Source organism: Cynocephalus volans, chromosome 14, assembly GCF_027409185.1.
Source record: "Cynocephalus volans isolate mCynVol1 chromosome 14, mCynVol1.pri, whole genome shotgun sequence".
NCBI lineage: Eukaryota > Metazoa > Chordata > Mammalia > Dermoptera > Cynocephalidae > Cynocephalus > Cynocephalus volans.
Window position 1 is genome coordinate 29,781,589 of NC_084473.1, and position 23,204 is coordinate 29,804,792.

General features: G+C 51.0%; 1 protein-coding gene across 1 annotated transcript in view; it reads left to right on the forward strand.

Annotated features, from left to right (window-relative positions):
• EHD3 (EH domain containing 3) overlaps positions 1 to 16,974 on the forward strand; it is a 29,784-nt gene extending 12,810 nt beyond the window's left edge. Inside the window, exons 3-6 of the mRNA XM_063078745.1 lie at positions 3,934 to 4,031; positions 12,722 to 13,134; positions 13,807 to 13,971; positions 16,447 to 16,974. Of these exons, the coding sequence (XP_062934815.1) occupies positions 3,934 to 4,031; positions 12,722 to 13,134; positions 13,807 to 13,971; positions 16,447 to 16,974 (1,204 nt within the window). The remainder of the gene's footprint in view (positions 1 to 3,933; positions 4,032 to 12,721; positions 13,135 to 13,806; positions 13,972 to 16,446) is intronic.
• The last annotated feature ends 6,230 nt before the right edge of the window (positions 16,975 to 23,204 follow it).

Here is a 23,204-nt window from a genome sequence, read left to right on the forward strand (position 1 = left end):
TGCACTTCTCCCTAATAAAAGCTAACAGGGATCCTCCATATAGTTCCCAGTATTTGCCTGTACCATGGCTGGGACTTGCATCTAACTGGAAGGAGGCAGAGGAAGATTCTTTCCTTTTCCTGGACATTGTTTTTACTTGGTGGAAAGAACCCTGGACCTAAGGGGGAAGCCCTCGGTTTGAGCACTGACTCTCCTACTAAACTGTGTAACCTTGGACAGGTCACTACCCCTCTTCTGGGTCAAGTTCAGGCCTGCAGATACCAAAGTCGTCCTGACAGCCCGAGTGGAGGAAGCTCTAGGGAATGCTTGGCAATCGAATCTGGGCCTTCATGTTGTGATTCTGCTTAACTAGAATGCAGGTGACTCCCTGATTGTACTTGTCACACATATAAATCCAATTTTACATGTGCATTGCACTTAATAATTTTAAAACTACTTTTTCTAATTGGAGGGATTTAGAGTACAGTTTTAAAATGTGGGCTTTGGCTTCAGATAGACCTAAGTTCAAATCCTGGCTAGGACTGTGGATCTTCAACAAGTTACCAAACTTCTTTGTATCTAACTTTCCTGTCAATAAGATAGAATAATAGTAATATCTTCTTTCAAGGAGTTGAAATAGAAATAAGTGAGATAATGGACAGAAAGTACTTAGCGTCTGGCACGTAGTAACCAAACAAGAAGTGTTAGGTTATCGTAGTATTATTATCACATATTTTTCCCTTTGATTCCCTGATTATTCAGTGATAGTAATGGGCACCCGCTGTTGCCATTTTTTACTTGAAGAAGTTGAGGATCACCGCCCAGGGGATTCTCAACATCTCTTATCCTGAGTAATATTTTTTATGAAACTATGAATTTGTCTCTGACTTTTCTTGTAGTGACATGGAGTCAATAACACTCCAAGACAGGGACGGGGAGGGGACCGTGTGAATAAATGATGGAATTGCAAGTGGGCGGGTGTGCTCCCAAAGCAGTGATGCAGAAAAGCTCACACGGAAGAGTCAGGAAATTGGCCTGGCAGGTGGCGAGGCCTCAGGAGTTTGGCCTGGCATATGTAGGGAACGAAACTGTGAACTCAGTATGAAAAAAACAAGGTGGTAGTGGTGTTAGGTGCATTGGGACAAGTGTCCTGGCGTCCAGGAGAGTCTCTAATACCTGGAGCTGAGGGAAGAGGACCCAGGCGCCCAAGATGTTGAAATGCAGAAACAGATGGGGGCAGGGATAAGCCTAGCAAGAAGAATGAGTCAGAGGTAGATGGAGGCAGGGACATCTGAGGGAGGGGGTGGCCAATTGAATTTTGGACCTGTTGAGTTTGTTGTGACTTTGAATCAGCTGAGGAGCATCCTGCTGTCTGAAGGGAGAGATGAGGAACCGGATCTCAGGTGAGAGGAGAGAAAACCTGGGGTATACAAGAGGTAATTGGGATCACCGGAAGAGTGGAGTACAGGTTTAGTGGGTAACCCCATTTTGGGATAATTGTGCTTGTAATGATAATAGTATATTGTATTATGTGTAATAGCATATAGCTTATTATGGTAACGGCATTTATGCAATTGCAATTATTTGCTCAGTGAATTCCTGAGAGCCTTTCTGTCATTAACCAAACCCAGCAAGTCTTGCTAACTCCATTGTTAAACGCACTGAAGCCAGCAGGTGTATGGGAGGTGGGGCTGAGGGTGGTTTACTCTGAGTAAAGACACTTAACCTCTTTGAGTATTATTATCCTCATCTATAAAATGATAAAATGCAAATTGCAAATTCTCTGTGCCCTAATCTCTTCCTGCAAATGTTGTAGAAAGAAAATCTGAGAAAGAAAGAAAAAATATATAATGTGGTTTACTTGTAATTGTTTACAGTTCCATTTAGGGGTGAAATGGAGGGGAAAGAAAGATGGAGGGAAGAAGGGATCCCTTTCCATTTTATTTTATGCCTTGCTGGACCTTTTTTTTTTTTTTTAACCAACTGCATTTCTTTTACAAAAATTAATTTATAAAGAAAATTATATGAAGGTGTTATGGAAAAAATAACATGCACATATGAGTGTACTTTAAAAAGTTCTTGGAAAAATAAAATTGAAAGATAATATGAATTTTTTATGAACTTTTTAAAGCACTCTCGAATAAAATGACAGCATTAAGAGGTCTGGAATCTCTCTTTGAGTCCATGATTTCAATAAATAAGATGTGTATCCTGATGAAGCTGGCTTGGCCGAGGCCCTGTATTTCCAGAGTGTCCTGTTTGGTGTCTGGCCTGGACAGGCAGACATGTGGCCATGGTAAGGGCTGTTTCCCTTGTCTTCTTGCCAGGTGCCTTGCATCTGGGGATAGAATTCATGTTTTATTTCAACAGGCGCTGGGCCCGGTCAGCCTTGGCTCAGCTCTGTGGGCGGACGTCAGGCTGCATCCAGTGCCGCGCCCGCAGGCGTGCAGAGAGCCAGTGATAACACAGGCAGGAGGAGCAGCAGGGCTGCTGAGGCCTGTGTGCAAAAGTGGGCATTTGACAGGGGCATTAAATGATGAGTGAAATGACACCAGAGTGTGTTTTTTTTTTTTTAAAGAAAGGCATTCCAGGCAGAGAAAACTGGGGAGAAAAATGAAAAGTAGTTTAATGCAGGACCCCTATGACCAGAAGATCGATGGCATTGCAAGCTTTTGTGACTTTTCTGCAGGAGCACACAACAGCTGAGCTGATGGGTGTTTAGATTGCCTTGGGGTCAGCTAGGGACTCCCTTGGAAGGACAACTGGGAATGGGGTGTTGTGGAGGGAAGAGTGCTCTTCCGTATACCTCCAGCTTTACTGCAGCCTGCACAGGGACGCTGCGCTACAGATTTTCGGTTTCTATCTCTGTGCTGCCGAGCAATCCTATTTCACGTCCCTTGTCAGCTCCCACTCTTCCTTCTCCTCTTGAATAAGGCTTGACTGTTACTCTAATAGGGATGTTTGGTCTTTAGGTACCCAAATAAACATTCCCTGGTGGTGTGACCCATCTTTCAAGGCCAGTTCCTGGGCCTCCTCCTCTAGGAAGCCCTCCCTGGTAGCCATCTCTCTGCCTTAGATCTTCCAACCCTTTCATCTGACTTCCCTCGGGGTGCTGATCCCATTGCACCTTGTATTGTGGTTGCCTGTGTATAAGGCCCCTCTCTTCCACCAGGCTGTACTCCTTTAGGGCAGAGATCAAGGTCTGGACATTTGGTGTCCCCAGCAGCAGGGGTTTACAAGCATGAACTGTGGCTGTCTCAGGATCACCCCGGGAGCTTCCTTAAAGCACAGACCCTGAGGTGCACTGCTGGGGCTCTAACTCTGGCCTTGTCTGGGAATCTGCCTTTGAAGCAGCCAGGCTTCTGATCCTCTGCCCTACGGCACCCAGCATACTGTCTTGCATGGTGTAGAATTTCAGTAACTTTGTTGAATGACACCCCATTTACAAATGAGGACACATATGGAGAAGTACAGTGACTTTGCAAATGAGGATTGAATTAGAAGGGGGATCCCCGCACTCTGACTCTGTGTGCAGTGATGGTTTGGGGCAGATCCTCGAAGCTCCTCCTGCTCCCGTCCCTAGGTAACCATTATGAAGAGGAGGCAAGGGTCTTCTCGCTGGCTATCGAAAGCAGCTCAGGTTCCAAGCGAGTCAAGCTAAGTGTAGTCACTCAAGGCAGGAAAGTAGGTGACCAAGGACCAACTAAGGTCTTGGGGCCACAAGAATCAGACCAAGGCTTTGGTCACATGCAGGTGCAGGGCACTCCAAGACAAGGCACGGGCAGAGACAAGAGAACTGGGGTTCTTCTGCCCCTGGGTCAGCTGTCAACCCCAGCCCAGGACTGAGCACCATGCAGCTGCGGCTCACCCAGGAGCGAGACAAGAGGTAGAAGTCATGGGGCTGAGCTAGGGAAGGGGGGTGAGCGGCTCACTGGCTTCCTCTGGCCTGTGCAGGTTTGTGTGCGCCCAGCTGCCCAACCCCGTGCTGGAGAGCATCAGCGTCATTGACACGCCAGGGATCCTCTCTGGGGAGAAGCAGAGGATCAGCCGAGGTAAGCGAGCCACCTGGAAGGGCCATGTGTGTTCTGTATGTCCTCTCTCTTCCACACCTGAAGAGATGCAGCCAGAACCTTGCTGTCTCTTCGCTTGGGTCCACTGTAGCTGAGGAGATAGCCGGCCTCAGTCTTCTCATCTGTGAAGTGGAGACACCAATATCTGCCTTACCTCATCGGGTTTATTCATTCTCCAAGAGGCACCTTCATGGGCGAGACCCTGGCTTGCTCCACATATTCCTGTAGCCTCAGCCCCCCAGGAGCAAATGCATCTGGAGAACTTCAGCTCAACAGGAGGGTGCTGTGGCCGAGGATGGCAGAGGACGGCAATGTGCTGTGGGTCGTGAGAGGAGGGAGTTGGTATGAGAAAGCACTCTGAAAATGGCTCACTCCTGGCAGACGGAGGCAATTGCTCATTAAGGGCAGTCACCTAGCATGGTGGTTAGGAGCTAGAGCTCTGGAGCCAGACTGGCAGGGGTCTAGGCCTGCCTCTGCCACGTCATAGCAGAGCAACCCGGGACAGGTTCCTTTACTTCAATTGCTTCATCTGCAAAATGGAGAGAAATAGTACTATCCATCTTATAAGACTGAGGATTAAAAGAAATAATAGAGGTAAAAAGCCTCCTGCCTGGCACACAGCAAGCATCCAGTAAACATGAGGTGTGATAGATTATTTTCCTCTTCATCATCATTGGTTTTTTCCTAGCTCTAAAATGCTAGACTGATGCTATAAAAAGCTAAAAACAACTGCTCCTGGCTCCCACCCTCAGCCCCTCCTGTGACAATTTGCTGTGTGCCCTGGGTAGACTCCCTCCCCTTTCTGTGCCATGTGTTGTATCTGTGGCAAGAAAATCAAATAAAGTTGCACCCACCCCAGCATTGGAGCTGGTTGCTGGACCTGGAGCCAAGTCAGCACTCAAGTCAGCCTCCGGGAAGAGATGGCTTTGGACGGGCAGGATTCTCTGGGAAGCAGCTGGAACACTCGCCCGAGTTGACCTTAGGTGACTGTCTGCTTCCCGGCAGCATGCTTCTTGGCCCCCGGGGCTCTGTGGCCCTGTGGCCCTGGCTGGGGCAGACACAGGTCTGTCCTGCCCATGTCTGTGCTCCCGTAGGGGGGGACCAGAAAGCCCTTACCCCAACAGCATAGCCTGCCCAGGTCAGCACCTGCTCACCGCCAGGCCCTGCAAGGAGAGTCCACGGCCTCCCGGGGTGACAGGCACGTGGTCCCATAGCTGTGCACGGATGAGGCCGAGTGTGCAGGCCCCTGGCCCAGGTGGAGGCCTCTAGTGCCAGAGCTGGGCTCTGCCCAGCGCTCCTGCAAGCCGCCTTGACCTCCTCTCTGAAGAGAGCAGCTGTCTCCCAATGAGGGCAGGTGTGGGGTGGCAGGACCAGGCTTGGCTCGCTGGGGATACACTGTGTATGTGTGTGAGTGGCAAAGCCAGCCCTGGCCGGGGTAGAGACGGAAGACAGCAGAGATGCCTTCCTGGTCAGCAGCCTGCTTGAGGGCCAAGTTAACCCCAGGCTGTCCTTAAGGGAAGCCTCATCTTGGCGCAGGTCAGGGAAGGGAGAGGCTGAAAATCCTGAACGGGGAAAACCTCGCCCCCAGCTCCCCTCCCCCCTACCTTTTCACTTAGGAGGTGAGATTTGGGAAGAAGAGGAAGCCGCTGAGTCAGGAGGGGATGTGGGAAACTGTGTTCACAGTTTGTGTCATTGGTGGCATATGAGCTCTGGGACATCGTCCCCAGTGAAGGCAGCCTGGAGAGACTGGGTCCTCTAGCTGCCTAACTGGGCTGTGTGGTTGCGCTGAGGGGGACTTGGTCTGAAGCTGAACTCATGCCTGGGAAGAGGGGGTCTCACCTTTTCTCCTGCTGGCCTACATGCCCGCTGTAAGCCCCTGACTCCCTTCCTGCAGAGGGCAGCTTGGGTCGTTCTCTGTCTTGCTTCTGTTTGTTCCCTAAACACCCCTGCGCTCCTAACCAGTCCCACCCACCCCTGAGTTTTTCATCTGGCCTCATGCTGAGTTAGGCCTAAAGGGGATTTAGATTTCAAAGAGACAGCCCATGTCTCTTCAAGGAAGGCTGGCTGGGGGGTGGGGAGGGGGGTGCATGTGCCCCTGTAAGGCCAGTGCAGCCTGACAGGTCGGTCCAGCGAGGACTCCAGCCTCTGGGGCTTCCAAGGGCACTGGGCAAGGGCCTGGCCTTAGAACCTCTACGGGTCTCAGCAGGTCACATTTTTAGTGTCCCCATGTGTAACAAGAGATGATATGCATCACATAGCGTTCTTGTGAAGTCCACAGACCGTAATGGAAACACAGACCTCAGCTCTGGGTCTGGGTCAGACCATGGTGAGCTTCCTTCTCTCCTTCCCTGCCAGCCGGGGCTGCCCATTACACAGCCCCGGGTTAACCTATGTGAGGGTCTCCCTTGTGGTTGTGCAGTGCTCAGCCTGTGCAGCCGTATGTGGCAGCCCTGCTCACAGGAACTCCTGCCTTCCTCAGCTTCTATCCCATTCCATTCTTCTGTTTTTCCACTGTTCCTCTGTGGACCTCAGTGGCTGCCCTGAACACATTGGGTGCTTGGTGCTCTTGCCTGTGCTTCCTGTCTCCTCCCTCTTCACATTCACTAAGCACCAGGTCCCACCCACTTCTCGGAGAGGCAATGGCCCCTCGAGTGGCTACTCAGGCCAGTTTCTTCTCTGCCCTCCTGAGTCGAGAGTGTAAATGCAGCTGCTGGCAGAAGCAGCCTGCAATAAAAACAAGCACCAGGAGCTGGGCTGCTCGCACTGTGTTGGCATCCTGGGGCAGTGCCGGCCTCACACTCTGAGACCAGAGAAGCTGGGAGGAGGGCACCAGACACCCTCAGTTATCAGTGAGACTCCAAATGAGGAAAGTTTCCAGTGTGCAGAGTCCTTCCCGTCCTTCCTCACAATTGGCTTCCCCACAAGCCCAGCTGCAGCTGATACTTAGACGCACAGACCCTGCCCCCGCACACCTCCCTCCACACACACCCACAGAGGAGAGGACTTGAAAAAGTTTATAGAAAAATTCATACTATCCTTTAATTCTATTTTTTCACAAACTTTGTGAAGTACCCTTGTATACCCACATCCCCCACCCCACACACGCATATGCACACCTCCAGCCCCCAACAAGCACATGCACAGCACCAAACTGCTTTGCCATGGTTTCTTTCCAGCACTCTCAGAGCTCTGGGTTTGGCCACAGAGCAGATTTAGCCCTTCTCCCCTTCCTCCAGCCAGCCCCAGGCAGGCCAGGGCCCTGGTGGCTAGTCCTGCAGACCAGATCTGGTGCAAGGGCACCTGGCTGAGGGGCATACAGAGCCGGGAATTCAGCTCACGTTCCGCTCACTGAGCCTCATGCCTGGCACAGGGCTGTGCCTCACCAGAAGAAAGGGGCAGCGTGATCAAGTCAGCACACGGGCACCAATGGGCCACAGGGGACTGCCCCATTCTGCCTGGCAAAGTATGGTCCTTGCTCAGGATGTGGCCCCTGTGCCCGGGCCTGCAGGGGCTGGGGGTGGGGTGTCTTGGGGAGAAGCTGAGTCCTGGAGCTCCCAAGCCAGCACGTGTCTCTGGGTGGCAGGAGAGGCAGGCAGGGAGGCAGTTTCTGAAGTGACAGGATGTGCCTGGTCCCGGGCCTGCTTCTGGGAAAAAGCAAGGATGCAGCAGAGGGTGGGAGGCTCCGGAAGAAGCCTGGGCGTCTTCGCGCTCAGGAACCACGATTCCCGGCTGCTTGTCAGCTAGAAATCCCCACAGGCCCCACCCTAGAAAGGCAAGACCTGGGCCTTTATACCCTCAGCACAGACTGCACAGCCGCAAGCTCCTCCCAATGGACTCCTTACATACAGGGGAGCCCAGCAGGGCCACAGCAGGTGAACGCTTGTCCAGGTCACATGGTGGAAATGGGAACTCTGGTCTCCCATGGGCCAGTGGCTTCTAAGCACAGTATCATCACCTGCCCAGGAAGAGGGCAGGGCTAGAACTGTGGACAACGCCCTCATCTACAGGTTTCCTCTGGGGGTCTTCGGGGCTCAGACCTTGGAGGGTCTAGGCTTGACCCTCACAGCCTCACATCCCTAGTGCGTCCCCTGGCCCCCTCCCTGGAGCTAGGCCACATGCCCCTGTGGGCACTCACATGCCCAGGTAGAGCAGCCAAGTGCTGACACGCTCCAGGAGGCTTGTGACCACCTGCTCGGGCCACTTGTGATGGTTGCTTCCGGGAGACATCTAATGTGACATTTGTTCCTCACTGTCAGCCGAACTCTTCCCACATTGTGGAAATTGATGCCTTTTTATTTCTTTTTTACTGAACTGTCTTTAAATCTTGACAGAGATTTTTGGGGAAGAGAGAGGACTTTTTAGGTACTGCACCCACTGCAGGTAAGTGCCTGGTTTGAGGGCTGAGTCCTCTGAGCTCCAGGTTCACACTCCGCTCGGCTGTGAGCTGAGAGGACAATGGGGACAGCCAGCCCAGGATCGGGGTTCTGGGCCTGAGTTTGCCTCCACCCAGTGGCCGTGTGAGCTCCAGCAGCCCCTCCACCCCCTGTGTCCTGCTCCTCCCCTGTAAGATGTGTGTGCTCTGTTCACCTCCTGGCAGATGGAGAGTTATGAGGATGCAGTGAGGTCGTGTGGCTGGAAATACAAACGGCATGTTAGTGCCTTCAAACTGCATTTCAGACCGTGAAGGAAGCTGGTGGGTGATTAAGGAGTTGCTTTGCTTATTGTGTTTGTCTCATTGATTTCCTCCTGCCTGGCATTACTTAGAACTATTTGTTTTCCAAACTTCTGGAGCCTAGGGCTGGGGGGAGCCACAAATCACTGCAGGCTGCCCAGTTTCCGGGCCTGGAGCCTGCCAACCAGATCCCTTAGAGCCGGCAGACTTGCTAGAAGAAATTCCAGAAGGACAGCTTCTTTACTCTGTCTCTTAGGGCTTGAATCTCCCCTCACCCACTAGTCCACATTTCATGATTCTTCGAGCTCTCTCGGGTGGTCAAGAGCTGCTATCGTGGGTCTCAGAGCTGTTCCTGGGACCAGGGAGGGGGAGGGGGCCTGTCGTTCACCCCAGATGTCAGGGCAGAAGCGCCACAGTGCGACCAGCCCTCCCTCTGCTGCTGGATCTTGTTGCTGTGATTCTACTGGCCGCTTCATTCAATCGTCATTGTAATCCCCATTTTAAAGCTGAGAAAATTAAGGTTCAGACTTGCCCAAGACCATGCAGCAAATAAAGGGGAGAGCTAATCTTATGCCGTTTTCCTTAGTGGGTCCAGTCTATGCCTTTGAGATGTCCCCATTCCTGGAGATGCACATAATCCAGTCCGCAGAAATAATCAAATATCCATCCTAGAGGTTACATCAGCTTTGAATTAGCTAGGAATAGGGAGGTTGAGCTTCAGAGGAGTGCTATAGAGTCATTGCTTGATTCTCATGGTCTTCACAGCCACACCTGGGGAGAAAGCTCCTGGCATTACTCAGTTTGTTATTTGGTAGCAGCTTGCCAGAGCATGCAGAATTTGCAGAAGTAGGAGGATAACCAGGAGGATTCTGTGCTTATAAAATCAAAGAAAGGGTTCCCAGAAGCCATCTGCCTGTCCTCAGGCAGGAGCAGACTTCACATAGGCATCACCGAAATGTTTAAGACAGCGGCCTCCAGCCTTCTTTTCTCACTGTGCCTGCAAAAGCTTCCTTGTGTGTAATCTCCATCCATCCTGCTGTACTCCCATTTGTGAACCAAGAAAGGAAGCTCAGTGATCACCCAGCCCAACGCCCTGGTTTGACAAGCAAAGAGACCGAGGACTGGAGAGGGGAGGCTGCTTGGCCAAGGACACACAGCAAGTTAATGACTGAGCAGAAACTAGAGGTGGTCTGGCCTGAGCCAGTGCTCCTCTGGTGACCCCTTGAAAGCACATCCCTTCTCATGGAAACTGGTGCTTAGAAGGAGCTCTTTATAAAGGGGGAGGGGCAATAACAACAGCCAAGGTCACAGCCAAACAGTTTCATCTGTGTCCTCTTATTTGATTTGATCCTTACAACTCAGTGACTGAGTCACTGGTGGGTTCCAACTTAGAGACCAGGAAATAGGCCCAGAGATGACCTGTCCACTGTCTCCCTGATGTGAAATGCAGGACAGGGCTCCCATTTCGGTTCCATTCAGCAGATACAGATAGAGCACCTGCTGTGTGCTGGACACAAGGCTGGGAACAGGGGAAACAGAGGACCAGGAGCTGCCCCTGCCCTGCCTAGCTCCCGGTGTGGGGCAGTGGTGGGGGATGATTTCAGTGGGCTGAGCAGTGGAACAGGTGTATGCATGAGTGCTACAAGACCACCGAGGGGCCCCTGACCCAGCTGGTGGGGGGAGGAATAGGAGGAAGGCTGTCCCATTCTGGACAAGTTGCTGCCACTCCCCCACCCTGCCCAGAGCTGGGGGCTCTCAGGTTGCAGGGATTTCCGCCCCCCTTTTGCAGACACAGATTCCTCTTACCTCGTTGATGTCATCAGGAGCTGGAGCGAGGTTGGAGGGCTGAGCCTCTTCTCTGCAACTTCTCTGCATCTTTGCTTTCCCCAGTCCCATGGAGGACTGCTGCAGTGTTGGGCTTGGGGCTGGAGACCGATCCTGGTCCTGGCTCTGACCCCTACTACTACATGGCCTGGGGCCCATCTCTCACCCTCTGTAAACCATTTCCTTGTCAGGAAATGGCCCAGCACCAGCTGCTCTGGCTGCCTTAGCCAGTTGTGAGTGGCTGCACCGTTGAGTGGGTGCACTGTGTGTGCCACTGAGGGCTGGAATTTGCTGGGCAGGTGGGGGCAGCAGCAGCATGCTGTTCCCAGCGGCCTCTCCCCAAGGCCTGCACTGCCGTGGCTAATATCCATGTCGGGCTGGATTGGGGAAGAGGTATTAGCAAAAGGCCAGAGGCCTGGAGCCCTTCTGCCCTTCCCACCTGCTGTGGAGGGATGGGCTGGGCTCACTGGCTCCAGTCACCAGAGCAGTGAAGCCCTGACCTGTTTCCAGGGATGGGGTTGGGACAGGAGGGCTAGGTTGTCCTGATTTTCTGAGCCCTCTAGTCCCTTTGCCCACAGGTCTGAGGGACTGCCTTTGGGAGGTGAGGGCAGTCCTGCCGTGGCTGTGCTGAAGGGAAAACAAAATAGGCTGGAGCCCTCCCTGGCAGGGGAGGAGCACAGGTGCAGAGTGCAGGCCCTCCTGGAGTTGGAGTGCTCAGGCCTCCTGGGCTCTGTGGAGGAGCTGGCTGGGCCTATGGGCCAGGGTGGCATCCAAGTTCGGATGCTGCTGCCACTTGCAGCTGTGCAGTGAACCCAGGCCCCTGCGGCTGGCTTTAGGTGGCAAGTTTTCCTGTCCATGCTAAGCCCCTCCCACCCCCGTGATAATTCTTTAACATACCCTCAGTATGTACCCCTCTGGATACTCAAAAAAGGCCACATGGAGAAATGCATTTAAAACCCGTCTCCCCTGGCCCCATCCACCTTCATCCTCCACCCCATCTAAGCCTGTAGTGTAGTCTGAAGTGACAGCCAGGACAGTGTAGTGGTTAATATTACTGACTCTGGGGCCACCTTCCTGGATTAGAATCTCAGCCCCACCACTTACCAGCAGGGACCTCAGACTAGTTATTTTACCTCTTGACCTCTCTGGTTACTCATCTGAAAAATGGGGTTAATATTAGTATGTATCTCATAAGGTCCTTGTGAAGTTTAAAGGACTTCATGATTATAAAGACTTAGGTCAGTGCTGGGCACCTTGTGAGAGCTGCTCACAAGTGGCTAATGCTACTATTGTTGTTACGGACCAGTGGTTCTCAAAGTGTAGTCCTTGGACCAGGAGCGTCTGCATCTCTTGGGAATGCTCCAACCCAGGCCTACTGGATCAGAAACTCTGGGCATGGGGTCCAGCCACCTGAGTTTAGACAAACATTGCAGGGGATTCAGATTCAGGCTCAAATTGAGGGTACTGTTACAGACAGTCAGAGCTTCTGACTCAGTCACAGGCAGTTGTCTAATGACCTTGCCTGGTCTCTAGTCTCCCTCCTAGGTCCAGTCACAACCTAAGGAAGAAAGCCCTTGTGGTTTTAGAAGTTGAGAATTCTGTGCCGCAGCTGATGAGTAAGGAAAGAAGTGAGCTCATGAGCATGAGTGAGAACAAGTTGTGTGTTTTTATAACAAGAACCACAGATTTCTTCTAGCGCAGTGCTGGGCTTGCTCTGAACCATCTTATGTTTTATGATTTCATGGTTTTTAGGCCTTGGAAAAAATTTCCGAGTCTTTATATCAAATGAAGTGTCCATACTTTCTTTTCTAGCAGGGCCCCTGGTTGCTAAATACAATAAGCAAAGATGGGAAGTTGGATAGTGGCTGTGCTTTATGGGAATGATGATGTTAATAATAACAACTAGCATTTACTGAGCATCTACTAAGTGCTGGGCTCTGAGTGTATTTAATCCTCATATTTCTATTAATTAAGTATTATTACTATTACGGCCATTTTCTTAGATGAAAAAAACACTAAGAAACACTGAGTAACTTGCTCAAGGCCAAACCGTTAAAATGTGGAGGATCCAGGTATGAACTCAGACCTGACTCCCAAGCATGTTATTTCTACTGCAACTGACTGCCTTGCCCCAAAAGCCTAAAAGTCCCTCCCTTGACTGTCCCTCTGCTGGCAGGGTATGACTTTGCAGCTGTCCTGGAGTGGTTTGCTGAGCGGGTGGACCGCATCATTCTGCTCTTCGATGCCCACAAGCTGGACATCTCTGATGAGTTCTCGGAAGTCATTAAGGCCCTCAAGAACCACGAGGACAAGATGCGGGTGGTGCTGAACAAAGCCGACCAGATTGAGACGCAGCAGCTGATGCGCGTGTACGGGGCCCTCATGTGGTCGCTGGGCAAGATCGTGAACACCCCAGAGGTGATCCGGGTCTACATCGGCTCCTTCTGGTCCCACCCACTCCTCATCCCTGACAACCGGAAGCTCTTTGAGGCCGAGGAGCAGGACCTATTCAGGGACATCCAGAGTCTACCCCGAAATGCTGCCCTGCGCAAGCTCAACGACCTCATCAAGAGAGCCAGGCTGGCCAAGGTGAGGCTTCCTCCTGGGGAGGTGGCAGCAGAGGCAGGGTCAGCTGCAAGAGCTGAGGGTTGCTGCTTCCAACCATGGGGCTACTGCCTGTCCAAGTGAGAATGTCCAGTGACCACCATGTCACAAGTGTCAGCCGCCACCTCTGGCACCTGGGGGAAGAATGGTATAGTGGTTACATGTACAGGCTCTGGGGTCAGGTGTCCAGACTGGGGCCTGACTCCACTGTTTACTACCTGTGTGGTCCCCACCCCAGCAGGCCTTTAGTCTGTCTGTGCCACTTTCTGTATCTGTAAAATGAAGGCATCATTGGAGTATAAAGTGGAGTAAAGAATGTCAAAGCCCTCACCACAGTGCCTGGCACCTTAAGAAGGGCTCAGCCAACATAAGCTGGTGGTACTGTCTTGAGGAGCAGCAGCAGCACCAGCATTAACCATCCCTGTTACTGCCTTGACATTAGCTTCCCCACAACCTCACCTTGCCCACGTGACAGAGAACAGCCCAACTCTGCAGACGACATGCAAACGAGAGGGTGGAGATAGAAATGACTTCAGAAGGAGGAGCAGGAGGAGGAGGGGAGGGACTTACGGGAGGAGATGGGGTGAGAGCAAGCCCGAGAGGAAGGAATAGCCAAAGGTCGCGATGGGAAGGTTTCTCTCTGGCCCTGTTTGGCAGGTCCACGCCTACATCATCAGCTCTCTGAAGAAGGAGATGCCCTCGGTGTTCGGGAAGGACAACAGGAAGAAGGAGCTGGTGAATAACCTGGCTGAGATTTATGGCCGCATCGAGCGGGAGCACCAGATCTCACCTGGGGACTTTCCCAAACTGAAGAGGATGCAGGTAATTAGGGTCTGGGGCTCTGGGACAAGGGACAGTGTCACAGAGCTGGCAGCCTGAGTATGGAGGAGGCCATGTTTGCAGCCCCCAAGGGGAAACTCAACCCAGAATCAGAAGGCAGGGAGGTGGCCCTAGATGTGTCCTCCCTGCTGGACTGACCCTGGCCCAACAGGTGCCATATCTGGGTCTGGGGAGAAACACGAGCCCAGTGCCCCAGGGGAGTGTTAAATGGTAGTTGGGGTGTATACTTCCAGTTTATTGCCTTCCCTAGTCACAGCTACCACAAGCTTGACATCCCCACTATCTCCTGAGGAATGGGACAGGTCCCCTGACCAAGGTCCTCCAGACCCTTAAGTGCTTACATTTACCTCTGAGCCCCCCTTAGGAGTGGTTTGGGACATAAGCCACAGAGAGGCAGAAGTTCACATAGAAGCTCACCATCTTTGGAGCATACTCCAGGCCGCTGTCTTTGGCCAGGGACAATCACACATGGTTTCTCACAGTTTTCCTCAAAGCAGTCCTTGGAGGAGGGCATTTTCATCTTCCTTTACAGATGAGGAAACTGAGGTCTCAGTGTTTTTCACATATAGCATCCAATAGGCTGCAAGTAGAAAAGCCAGGAGCTATCTCCAGAGTCCAAGCAAGAAACCACCACACCAGACTGACTAGATTCTCTCTGAGCCTCTGTCTCCTCATCTGTAAACTGAGGCTACCAAAGCACTTATATAGGTGTTGTGAGCATGAATAAAATAATATTTGCAAGGCCCTTGGCACAGAGCAGGGTGCAGACTATGCCCTACCTGAATACACAGTAGCAATCGCCAGTGGTGGAAGCTGGGCAGTGAGCACGAAGGACCTACCCTCTATAGAATTTTTGCAACTTCTGTGATTATATGGTTATTTTTAAATAATTTGTTTTTAAATTAGAGGACTAGAAAACCAAAAAATAGTAGCTACAGAAGTAGTAGCAATGATGTTGCTCTTGCTGTTTTGATCTTTGGAGTGGGAACCAGTTTCTCAGTTTAAGAGTACAGTTTTCAGAACATCACTATAGTGCTGAAGAGGCATGTTTAGTTTTCTATCTAGTAAAATAAAATTTTTTTAAAATACACATTCTAAGTATGCATTTATCCATGTCCCCATTCATTCATATTCCTTCAGCCTGCCATAAGGCAGTCAGTCATTTCAAAATTGCTTTAATATAATTTGGGTTTCTCAATCAGCCGTGGCTTGGCACGCTTCAGCTCTTCATTTCTCCTTCTGTTAAGAATTTAATGACCTGTAAGCAAACATTTGGGAAGATGACATTTGAAAGGGACCATACAACCCCTTGTTTCACATGAGGAATCCTTTCGCAACATGAAGGATTTCCATCTTCTCGTTTGCTTGCCCGTGCTCTGCTCTGCTCTGTAATTAGGTACGCTGAGTCAGTAGTGTCAGCAGCTGTCCTGTGTGGGTGGATGTGTTGGGTGATGGGAGTCCCTGCCATGCCCCCCTGGGAGATGTTGGGACCCTCACATGGGAGCCCACCAAATGCACTTAGAAGGGAAAAGGCTAGGAGAGACAGGAGGATTAGAGGAGGGGGAAATGAGTTGTGCCCTCAGCTGGAGAAAAGCCACTGTCTGTCCTGCCCTCCACTCCACCTCAGCCCCCACAGCCTCCTGCTTAGCGCTGCACTAGAAGGGAGGTGGGAAGTATCCAGGCTAACACTTGCTCTTCAAATATAGCAGTGTGTGTTCTCTGGATTTTTCTGCAGTGACCTCAATGTGCTTATCCCTGTGCACTGGCCTTTTCCCAGCATCCTGAGACACTGTGGCCAGAGCAAGGACAGGAGTGGACAGCTCTCACCTTGTCAACCTCTAGAGGTCGAGATGTTGGGTACTCTAGACTCAGGACCTTTCAATATTGCACAGACCTGTGAAGTAGAGCATATTTCTTTTATGGTGTGGTATGGGTGGTCCTGTGAAGACAGGAGGGGAGCTTTTCCATCCACTCGGAATGCGATGTGCCTACCCCAGAAGGGCAGTGGGGGACTGAACGAGGTAATTTAGTGAAAGCACTCAGTGTGACATGGAGACCCACACAGCTCAGTCTCAGAGGGGGACAGCGTCAAGAAACACCTTTCAATAGGCAAAAGTAACCTAAAGAGAAATTTAACTATTTACTCTCTGAAATAATATTAAAGGGGATTAAAATAAATAGAGCAAACCAGTATTTGTTAAAATTCTCTTTCTTCCCCAGCCCGTGTTCTGCTCCCTCCTGAAAAACTCCATCATCAGCCCAGCAGGCCTTTTCCTCCTCCCCTCTCATACCTTTGATGATTTTGTGATGTAGATCAGCTTAGCTTCTAGACCAAACTCCTTTCATTGGAGAAAAGAGCCAGCTGTGAACATTCCAGCATTATAGAAAGTGCCCTCCCTGACAAACGAACTTTCCATTGTATTCTGTTTGCACCTTTTCTTCTCTCCATCTTCCCAGGACCAGCTGCAGGCCCAGGACTTTAGCAAGTTCCAGCCACTGAAGAGCAAGCTGCTGGAGGTGGTGGATGACATGCTGGCCCATGACATTGCCCAGCTCATGGTGCTGGTGCGTCAGGAGGAGATACAGCAGCCCATCCAGATGGTGAAGGGTGGAGCGTTTGAGGGCACCCTGCATGGCCCCTTCGGGCACGGCTATGGGGAGGGAGCTGGGGAGGGCATTGATGATGCTGAGTGGGTAGTGGCCAGGGACAAGCCCATGTACGACGAGATCTTCTACACGCTGTCTCCAGTGGACGGCAAGATCACAGGCGCTAATGCCAAGAAGGAGATGGTGCGCTCCAAGCTGCCCAACAGTGTGCTGGGCAAGATCTGGAAGCTGGCTGACATTGACAAGGATGGCATGTTGGATGACGAGGAGTTCGCGCTGGCCAACCACCTCATCAAAGTCAAGCTGGAGGGGCATGAGCTGCCCAATGAGCTGCCCGCCCACCTCCTGCCGCCATCCAAAAGGAAAGTTGCTGAATGACGGGGGGCTAGGGACTCAGAAAGGCAGGTGTTAGAGGAGGGGACAGGAGAAGCGACCATACATGCACACACACATGCACACATGCATACATGCAGATCTTGAGAACTACACTGTAGATGAGAGGGGACAGCGAACCCCATGCTTCCAGGCTGACCCTTGTCTGGATACATCCCCAAATTCTGGGGATTGGTAGAAGGGCAGGAGTAGTCCCATGTTCCAGGGTTCAAGATTGTGTCTCCAAACTCTTTCCCTCCATCTTCCACTCCCCAGGGACCTGAGGCCATCCACCCATCCCAGGTTCCCCAGAGCCTCCACACCTAGGCTCTGAGTATATGGAAAAAGCTTTTCACTTAATAGACAATTCACTTTAACTTCTGTGCTCCCCACCCCCTTGGCTTCCTAATAGAAATCTACTCAGGGGCTGGGAGGTGTGAGGGAAGGAGGAGCTGCAGGCAGGAGAGGTGAGGAAGGAAGCATCCTCCAGGGCACAGTGTCCCACATGTGGGCCCATGAGTTCTGTTTTCCTGATCTGTCTTCACCTGGCTTTGAACTCTGCAGGCAATGCATTTTAAAGAATGTCAGAGGCTGAGAGAAAAGAGAAAAAAATCATAGGAAAGAGCAAGGAAGCTATCCTGTAGTCGTCTACTCAAAACCAGTCAAGGTGGTTTTAATCCATAGATTTTGTGAGATTCACGTTCTTTCCACCTGGCCTCTGATGTTTGGATGCTCTTACGTGACCCACATTTATCCAGTCCCTCCTATGTGCCAGGAGCTGTGACAGGCACTTTATGTACATTATTCTACGTGGACCTCACTAATGCCCCAGGGAAATATGCAAAGTATTCATTCATCCCCCCATTTTGCACAGGAGGAGCCTGAGACTCAGAAGAGTTTAGGTGAGCTTCCCAAACTTACAGAGGTCACATGTGACAGGATTCAAAGCCAGGACCTCAGACCTCAGACTCTTCCCTGTGCTGTGCTGTGCTAGGTTCAGGGTCCAAACATTGCTACTTGATGACAAACCCTGGAGAATGAGCCAAGCATGGAGGCCCCTTCACAGTCTTCCAGAGCAAGCTGGCAAGGGAGGAGGCCTGGTTGGCATTCGGTGGGCCATCAGTCTGGCCATCTGTCACATCACAGAAGCAAACTGTGGCTTCTGGCAATGCGAGCCATGTTCCTAACATCACAGAAGTTCAACAGCACCAGCAAGAGAGTGGGCCAGCTTGCTGGATGCTGCTTGTGCCTGTCCCTGCACGGTCTCCCACCCAGGAGCCTGAATTATCCCAGCTCAGATGCAGTCATCAGCTCTCTCATTAGACCTCATGCTAATTCACAGAAGGCTAACTTGAGAGGGCTGTGTTCTTGGTCCCTATAGGGTCACCAGGGACTCTGCTGTGTCCTTGGCAAATCCCCACCACTCTCAATGCCTCCTTGTCTCTCCCCTGGCTTGCTTTGTGGCCACTGAACCAATCACTTTGTATGCTGTGCTTCTATGTGATGGAAAACAAAACAAGTATAACTTATTTTATATCTATGTTCAGACTATATAGAGAATATCCTGTGTATCTATGATGTGCTTACTACTATAGTGCATATGTCCTTAGTGTTCATGTTAATACAGCACATTTATCCTTTGGTACCCATTTGGCCACAGCGCATCATTCCGTGGGAGGCTGAGGGAGGGGGGCTGGGTTCTTTGTGGTTCCTGGTAGCATCTTAAGCAGAGAATGGCTCACTGGGGCTACCCAAAGGCCAACATCCCATGGGTCTGGTGCTTCTCCGGGGCCAGTGACCAGCCCAGGCCGAGCTAGTAGAGCTGCTGCTCCCTGCCCCTCTGGTATAGAGATGGTCCCCAAACCCCTGGGCTTCCTTCTGCAGACATACATTTCTCTTTCACATGAAATGAAGGGCAAAGGAAGGCCAAGGCATAGAGGTCCCACCTTCTCTGGAGACAGCCACAGAGTGCCAGCCCAGCAGTGCCAGCCCAGCAGAGTGACCAATTCTCAGCTCCACCCCTTTCTTTGAACTGCAGGAGAAATGGGAAGGAAATAGCAGAGGAAGGTGAAGTTTGTCATCATATTTTAGAATAAAGGGGGATGTCTGTTAGTCCCCTCTCCCCACCGCCACTTGGACACATGCACCATATTCCTGCCCTGCATTTCCTGCCTCGCTTCCCTCCGTTCTTTTTTTTTTTTTTTTTTTTTTCTTTTGTCGTTTTTTCGTGACCGGCACTCAGCCAGTGAGTGCACCGGTCAGTCCTATATAGGATCCGAACCCGCGGCGGGAGCGTCACCGCGCTCCCAGCGCCGCACTCTACCAAGTGCGCCACAGGCTCGGCCCCCTCCGTTCTTCAAGACCCCACCCAGGAGAGATGTGCGAGGTGTGGAAATTCCACATTTCCCATCTCCCTGGAAAGAAGAAATGATGCTTGAGGCTCCTCTCAATGGGGGAGGGGACGAGCGCAGGTCACTTTCTCCTGGGCTATGCCCTCCAGCTCCAGCTGCCTTTGCCTCCCGACTCCTTCAGGATTTGGGTGCCTGGGGAGATCTCATGCCTCAGCCTGGGCAATATTTAGTATGGAAAGCAGAGACACATCATGCCAGTCCCACAGGCGAGAATCTCTAGGGCACCTGTCCTTGCTCCTTTCCCCCACACTGCTCAGGCTGGACCACGGAAGTAATGCATAGAAATAGCAACACCCTATACTGCTGACCCAGTGAAGCTTGTCCCTGGTACCGAAGCGCTAAATATGACCAAAGTATAGTCATGCACATGTGCTGGGCACTGCTGGCCAGTAGCAGGGCATGGGCCTCAGTTTGTGGAGTGGTGAGAGGTTGCCCCAGTCACCCCCATTCCCATTTGGTCTGCTCTGTTCCAAAAGCCTGTAATTATGAGCTAGCTCATTGGAATTAGCAGAACTATCTGAGGAGAACAGGCTTGTTCATTCTCCCTGTGAGATGCCAACTGGCCTTTATACATATCCAACCCTTTATTCTTTAATTTGCCCATCCATCCATCTTTCCTTCACTCAAAGGATGCTGAGTACGTCATACAGAAAATGTACCGATGGCGAATATAGAGATTCATTCCTTAAGCCATTCAAAAATACTTAATAAAGTCCACCTGTGTGGTAGGGACAATTCCAGATGAATAAAATTTGAGTTTCTAGAAGATCAGAGCATCAGAGCACTCACAGCCTAGTATGGAAATGAGGCATTTATACAAACATTGATAATACAATGAGGGACCCTAAAGGGGGTGGGTATAGGCAAAGTGGGGGGTTGGGAGGGTCAGAAATGGCTTCCATGTGGAGAGAAAGTGGTCAGAGGAAGCCTGGGATGAGGGTGGGAGCTTGAGTTGAGCCTCAGAAACCCTCGGGGCCAGCCTCTTGGGCCCATCTTCTTCCCTCCCTAATCTAAGGAAGAAAGGCAGGATTTTTATACAAAAATGAAACAAATGAAACAGAGCATTCCCAGCCCACCACATCATGACAGACCGAGAACCATTGACGTGTTTGAGTAAAAGCGTGATTAGAGTTTTTCACGTGAAAATTTGATGGGTATCGTTAAAGTGGAAATTTTCAGTGCCTGGAGGAAAAGGAGACTGGAGATGGTGCAATGCCGGTTACCCCGGCTGAGGGCTGAGCAAGACGGGAGGCTGTGGGCCCCGCACCCCTACTCAGTCCTGCTCGCCACAGTTTGGTTCTCCTGTCCTGGCCCCAGCACGGATCGAGCCTCCCATCCTCTGAGGGTGGGTGACTCTGACTTGTTTTGGTTAATGAAATGGGAGTGTACAGAATATCCCCTCCTTGCAGAGACAAGTGTGCCATTTGCCACATTCCACTGTCTCTGTCTTGCCAGGCATGCCTAGGGGAGCAAGGGTGAGGATGGAGATTTGTCAGCCTAAGTCCTGGCTCACTCTAAACCCCTTTCTGACCTACACTGAACAGGTGGCATGGACAAGACATAAACTCTAGTCATTTTAATGTGATGCCATTGATAGTTGTGGGCTACTACCCAGCATAGCCTGTACTATCATGACCAGGAGACTTAGTAAGCTCTTCTAATAGTGTAGTCCATCGAGCTAGTGAAAAGAAGTTCCTAGGAGACCAAGTTCCCACCTTCTGAAGAACTTAGGTCACCTGAAGCTGAAGGGATGGGTGATTTGCATAAGGTCCTTCAGCCTCTGACCCATATTCTGCCATATCCCAGAGCCTCACCCTTCAACATCACTTTTTATGCAGGAGAACTTTGCACTTATAGTGTCAAACACTGATAGGACTTGCTTTCTTTCTGCAGGAATGTAGGACCTGGGGATTGGCTGGACATTTGTCTGCCTAGGGCTACACAGGGGGTTGTACAGGTAGAAAAGAGAAAAACCACAATTCCCAGACTGCCTTGCAGCCAGGTTCAAGCTGTGATTTTAGATCCTGCCAACCAGATATACTCATGGGAGACAGTGCTAAAACAGATCATGCTGGAGGTGGACCCAGCAACTATACAGCTATAACAACAGCTTCCTGGCTTCACAGCTTCCTATCTATGCTCAAGAAGCTTGAGGTCTTGTTCATGAGGTTAGATGGAACAGTGCCCAACACTCTTGAGATGTCCAGAGGAGGCTTGAGCTGCAGCAGGAGAGGCTTCATGGAAGGTGTGTGTGTGTGTGTGTGTGTGTGTGTGTGTGTGTGTGTGTGTGTGTGTGTGTGTGTGTGTGTTGGAAGGGGTGTGTGTGTGTGTGTGTGTGTGTGTTAGAAGGGGTGTGTTTGTGTGTGTGTGTGTGTGTGTGTGGTTGTATATGGCAGGGCTTTCCAGAGAGAACGATCCTGAGGAATTCTCAAATCAATAATCCCTTTCAAAGAATCTACAGAGATGAATGTGTGCACTTAGGGCACTGGAGACTGCAAAATAAGGACACGTTAGAAGTAGCAGTTCTATCTCTTTCCCTTATAATTTTATAAAAGGTGGGTCCCCACCTCAGAAAGTATCACTGAAACATAATGTTGGCAGCCATAGCCTGAGGACGGGTCAGCCCATAAACACACGGACTGCACATAGAAGAGAATGAAAAGAGCAGGGGCTGGGGAATCAGGCGATCTGGGTTTCAGCTTCGGGACAAGCCACATGGCCTCTTTGTGCCTCTGTTTATTCTTCCTCCAAGTGGAGGTCATTTCCATCTATTGGAGATCTTAGGACTCAAAGAGACAATAGATGGGGAAGTTCACCCTAACATAAGCACTCTACACAGGGGAGTTTTGCTGGCATATGCTAGAAGAGGCATGGTTCAGGGAAGAGATGAGAATCCTATATACTGGAAGGAAAGAAAGCAGCAAAGCCCTGTAAAGGCATAGAGGAAGAAGAGAATCAAAGAGGGGTGGGGGATGTGGGCAGAGCAATGCTTACAGTGTTGAACACCTGAAAGGTGCCCAGGGTTTGGAGGCTACCTGCAGGCCCTGGCCTACTGGGGCCCCCTGCCACTGAGGTAAATGCACAGCCCAAGGCCCTGCCTGGCCTCCCAGCCACCATGATCCGGTGCTGACAGGGGACTGTGAATACCCAAGGTGCACTCATTGGGGTGGGTTTTTGTGGGGGGTGACATGACCGCCTGGTTCCAATGCAGACCACTAAGAACTTCAGAGGTGATAGCAGATCCTCCAGTATGCTGAATGCATGGTGTATGTTTGTCTTTATTCACGAAGTATCAGAATCACACTATGTTGTAAGGTGAAGTCTCCTTTTCTGTCTCCAGTGTTTTTTTTCACAGCAGTTTTTAAATCTTGTTTATGACAAGGAGCAAAGGCAGTGGCAAGTGCCACATCCGTGTGGAGAGGAGGTGACCCTCGTTGTATTCCAAACCCTTATCAGGATGGGACTGGATTTGGTTCACTTTGGGAGATTCTCAAATTTACTGGCATCATGATGACACTGGTGAAATCTGTCTACAGTCCAGGTTCCCTTTCTCACAGGCCACTCCCTCTCCCTACCCTCTTCTCCTTCTCTCCTGCCCACCCCCATCCAGAGCATCATCCCTCTGCTGACCAGGCTTTCTGTCCTCTGTTAGCCAGCCGTGCACGCATGTGATCACATGCACACTCCATTCCTATCGTCCTTGTCTGCTCTGTCCCACACAGCTGGGTCTTGCTATGGGACCACTGGCTGCATGTGCAACCATGAGGTCAGATGCTGTTGCCCTGACTCTGGTCCCAGGTATGAGTGTAGCAGGAGCCTCCTGAG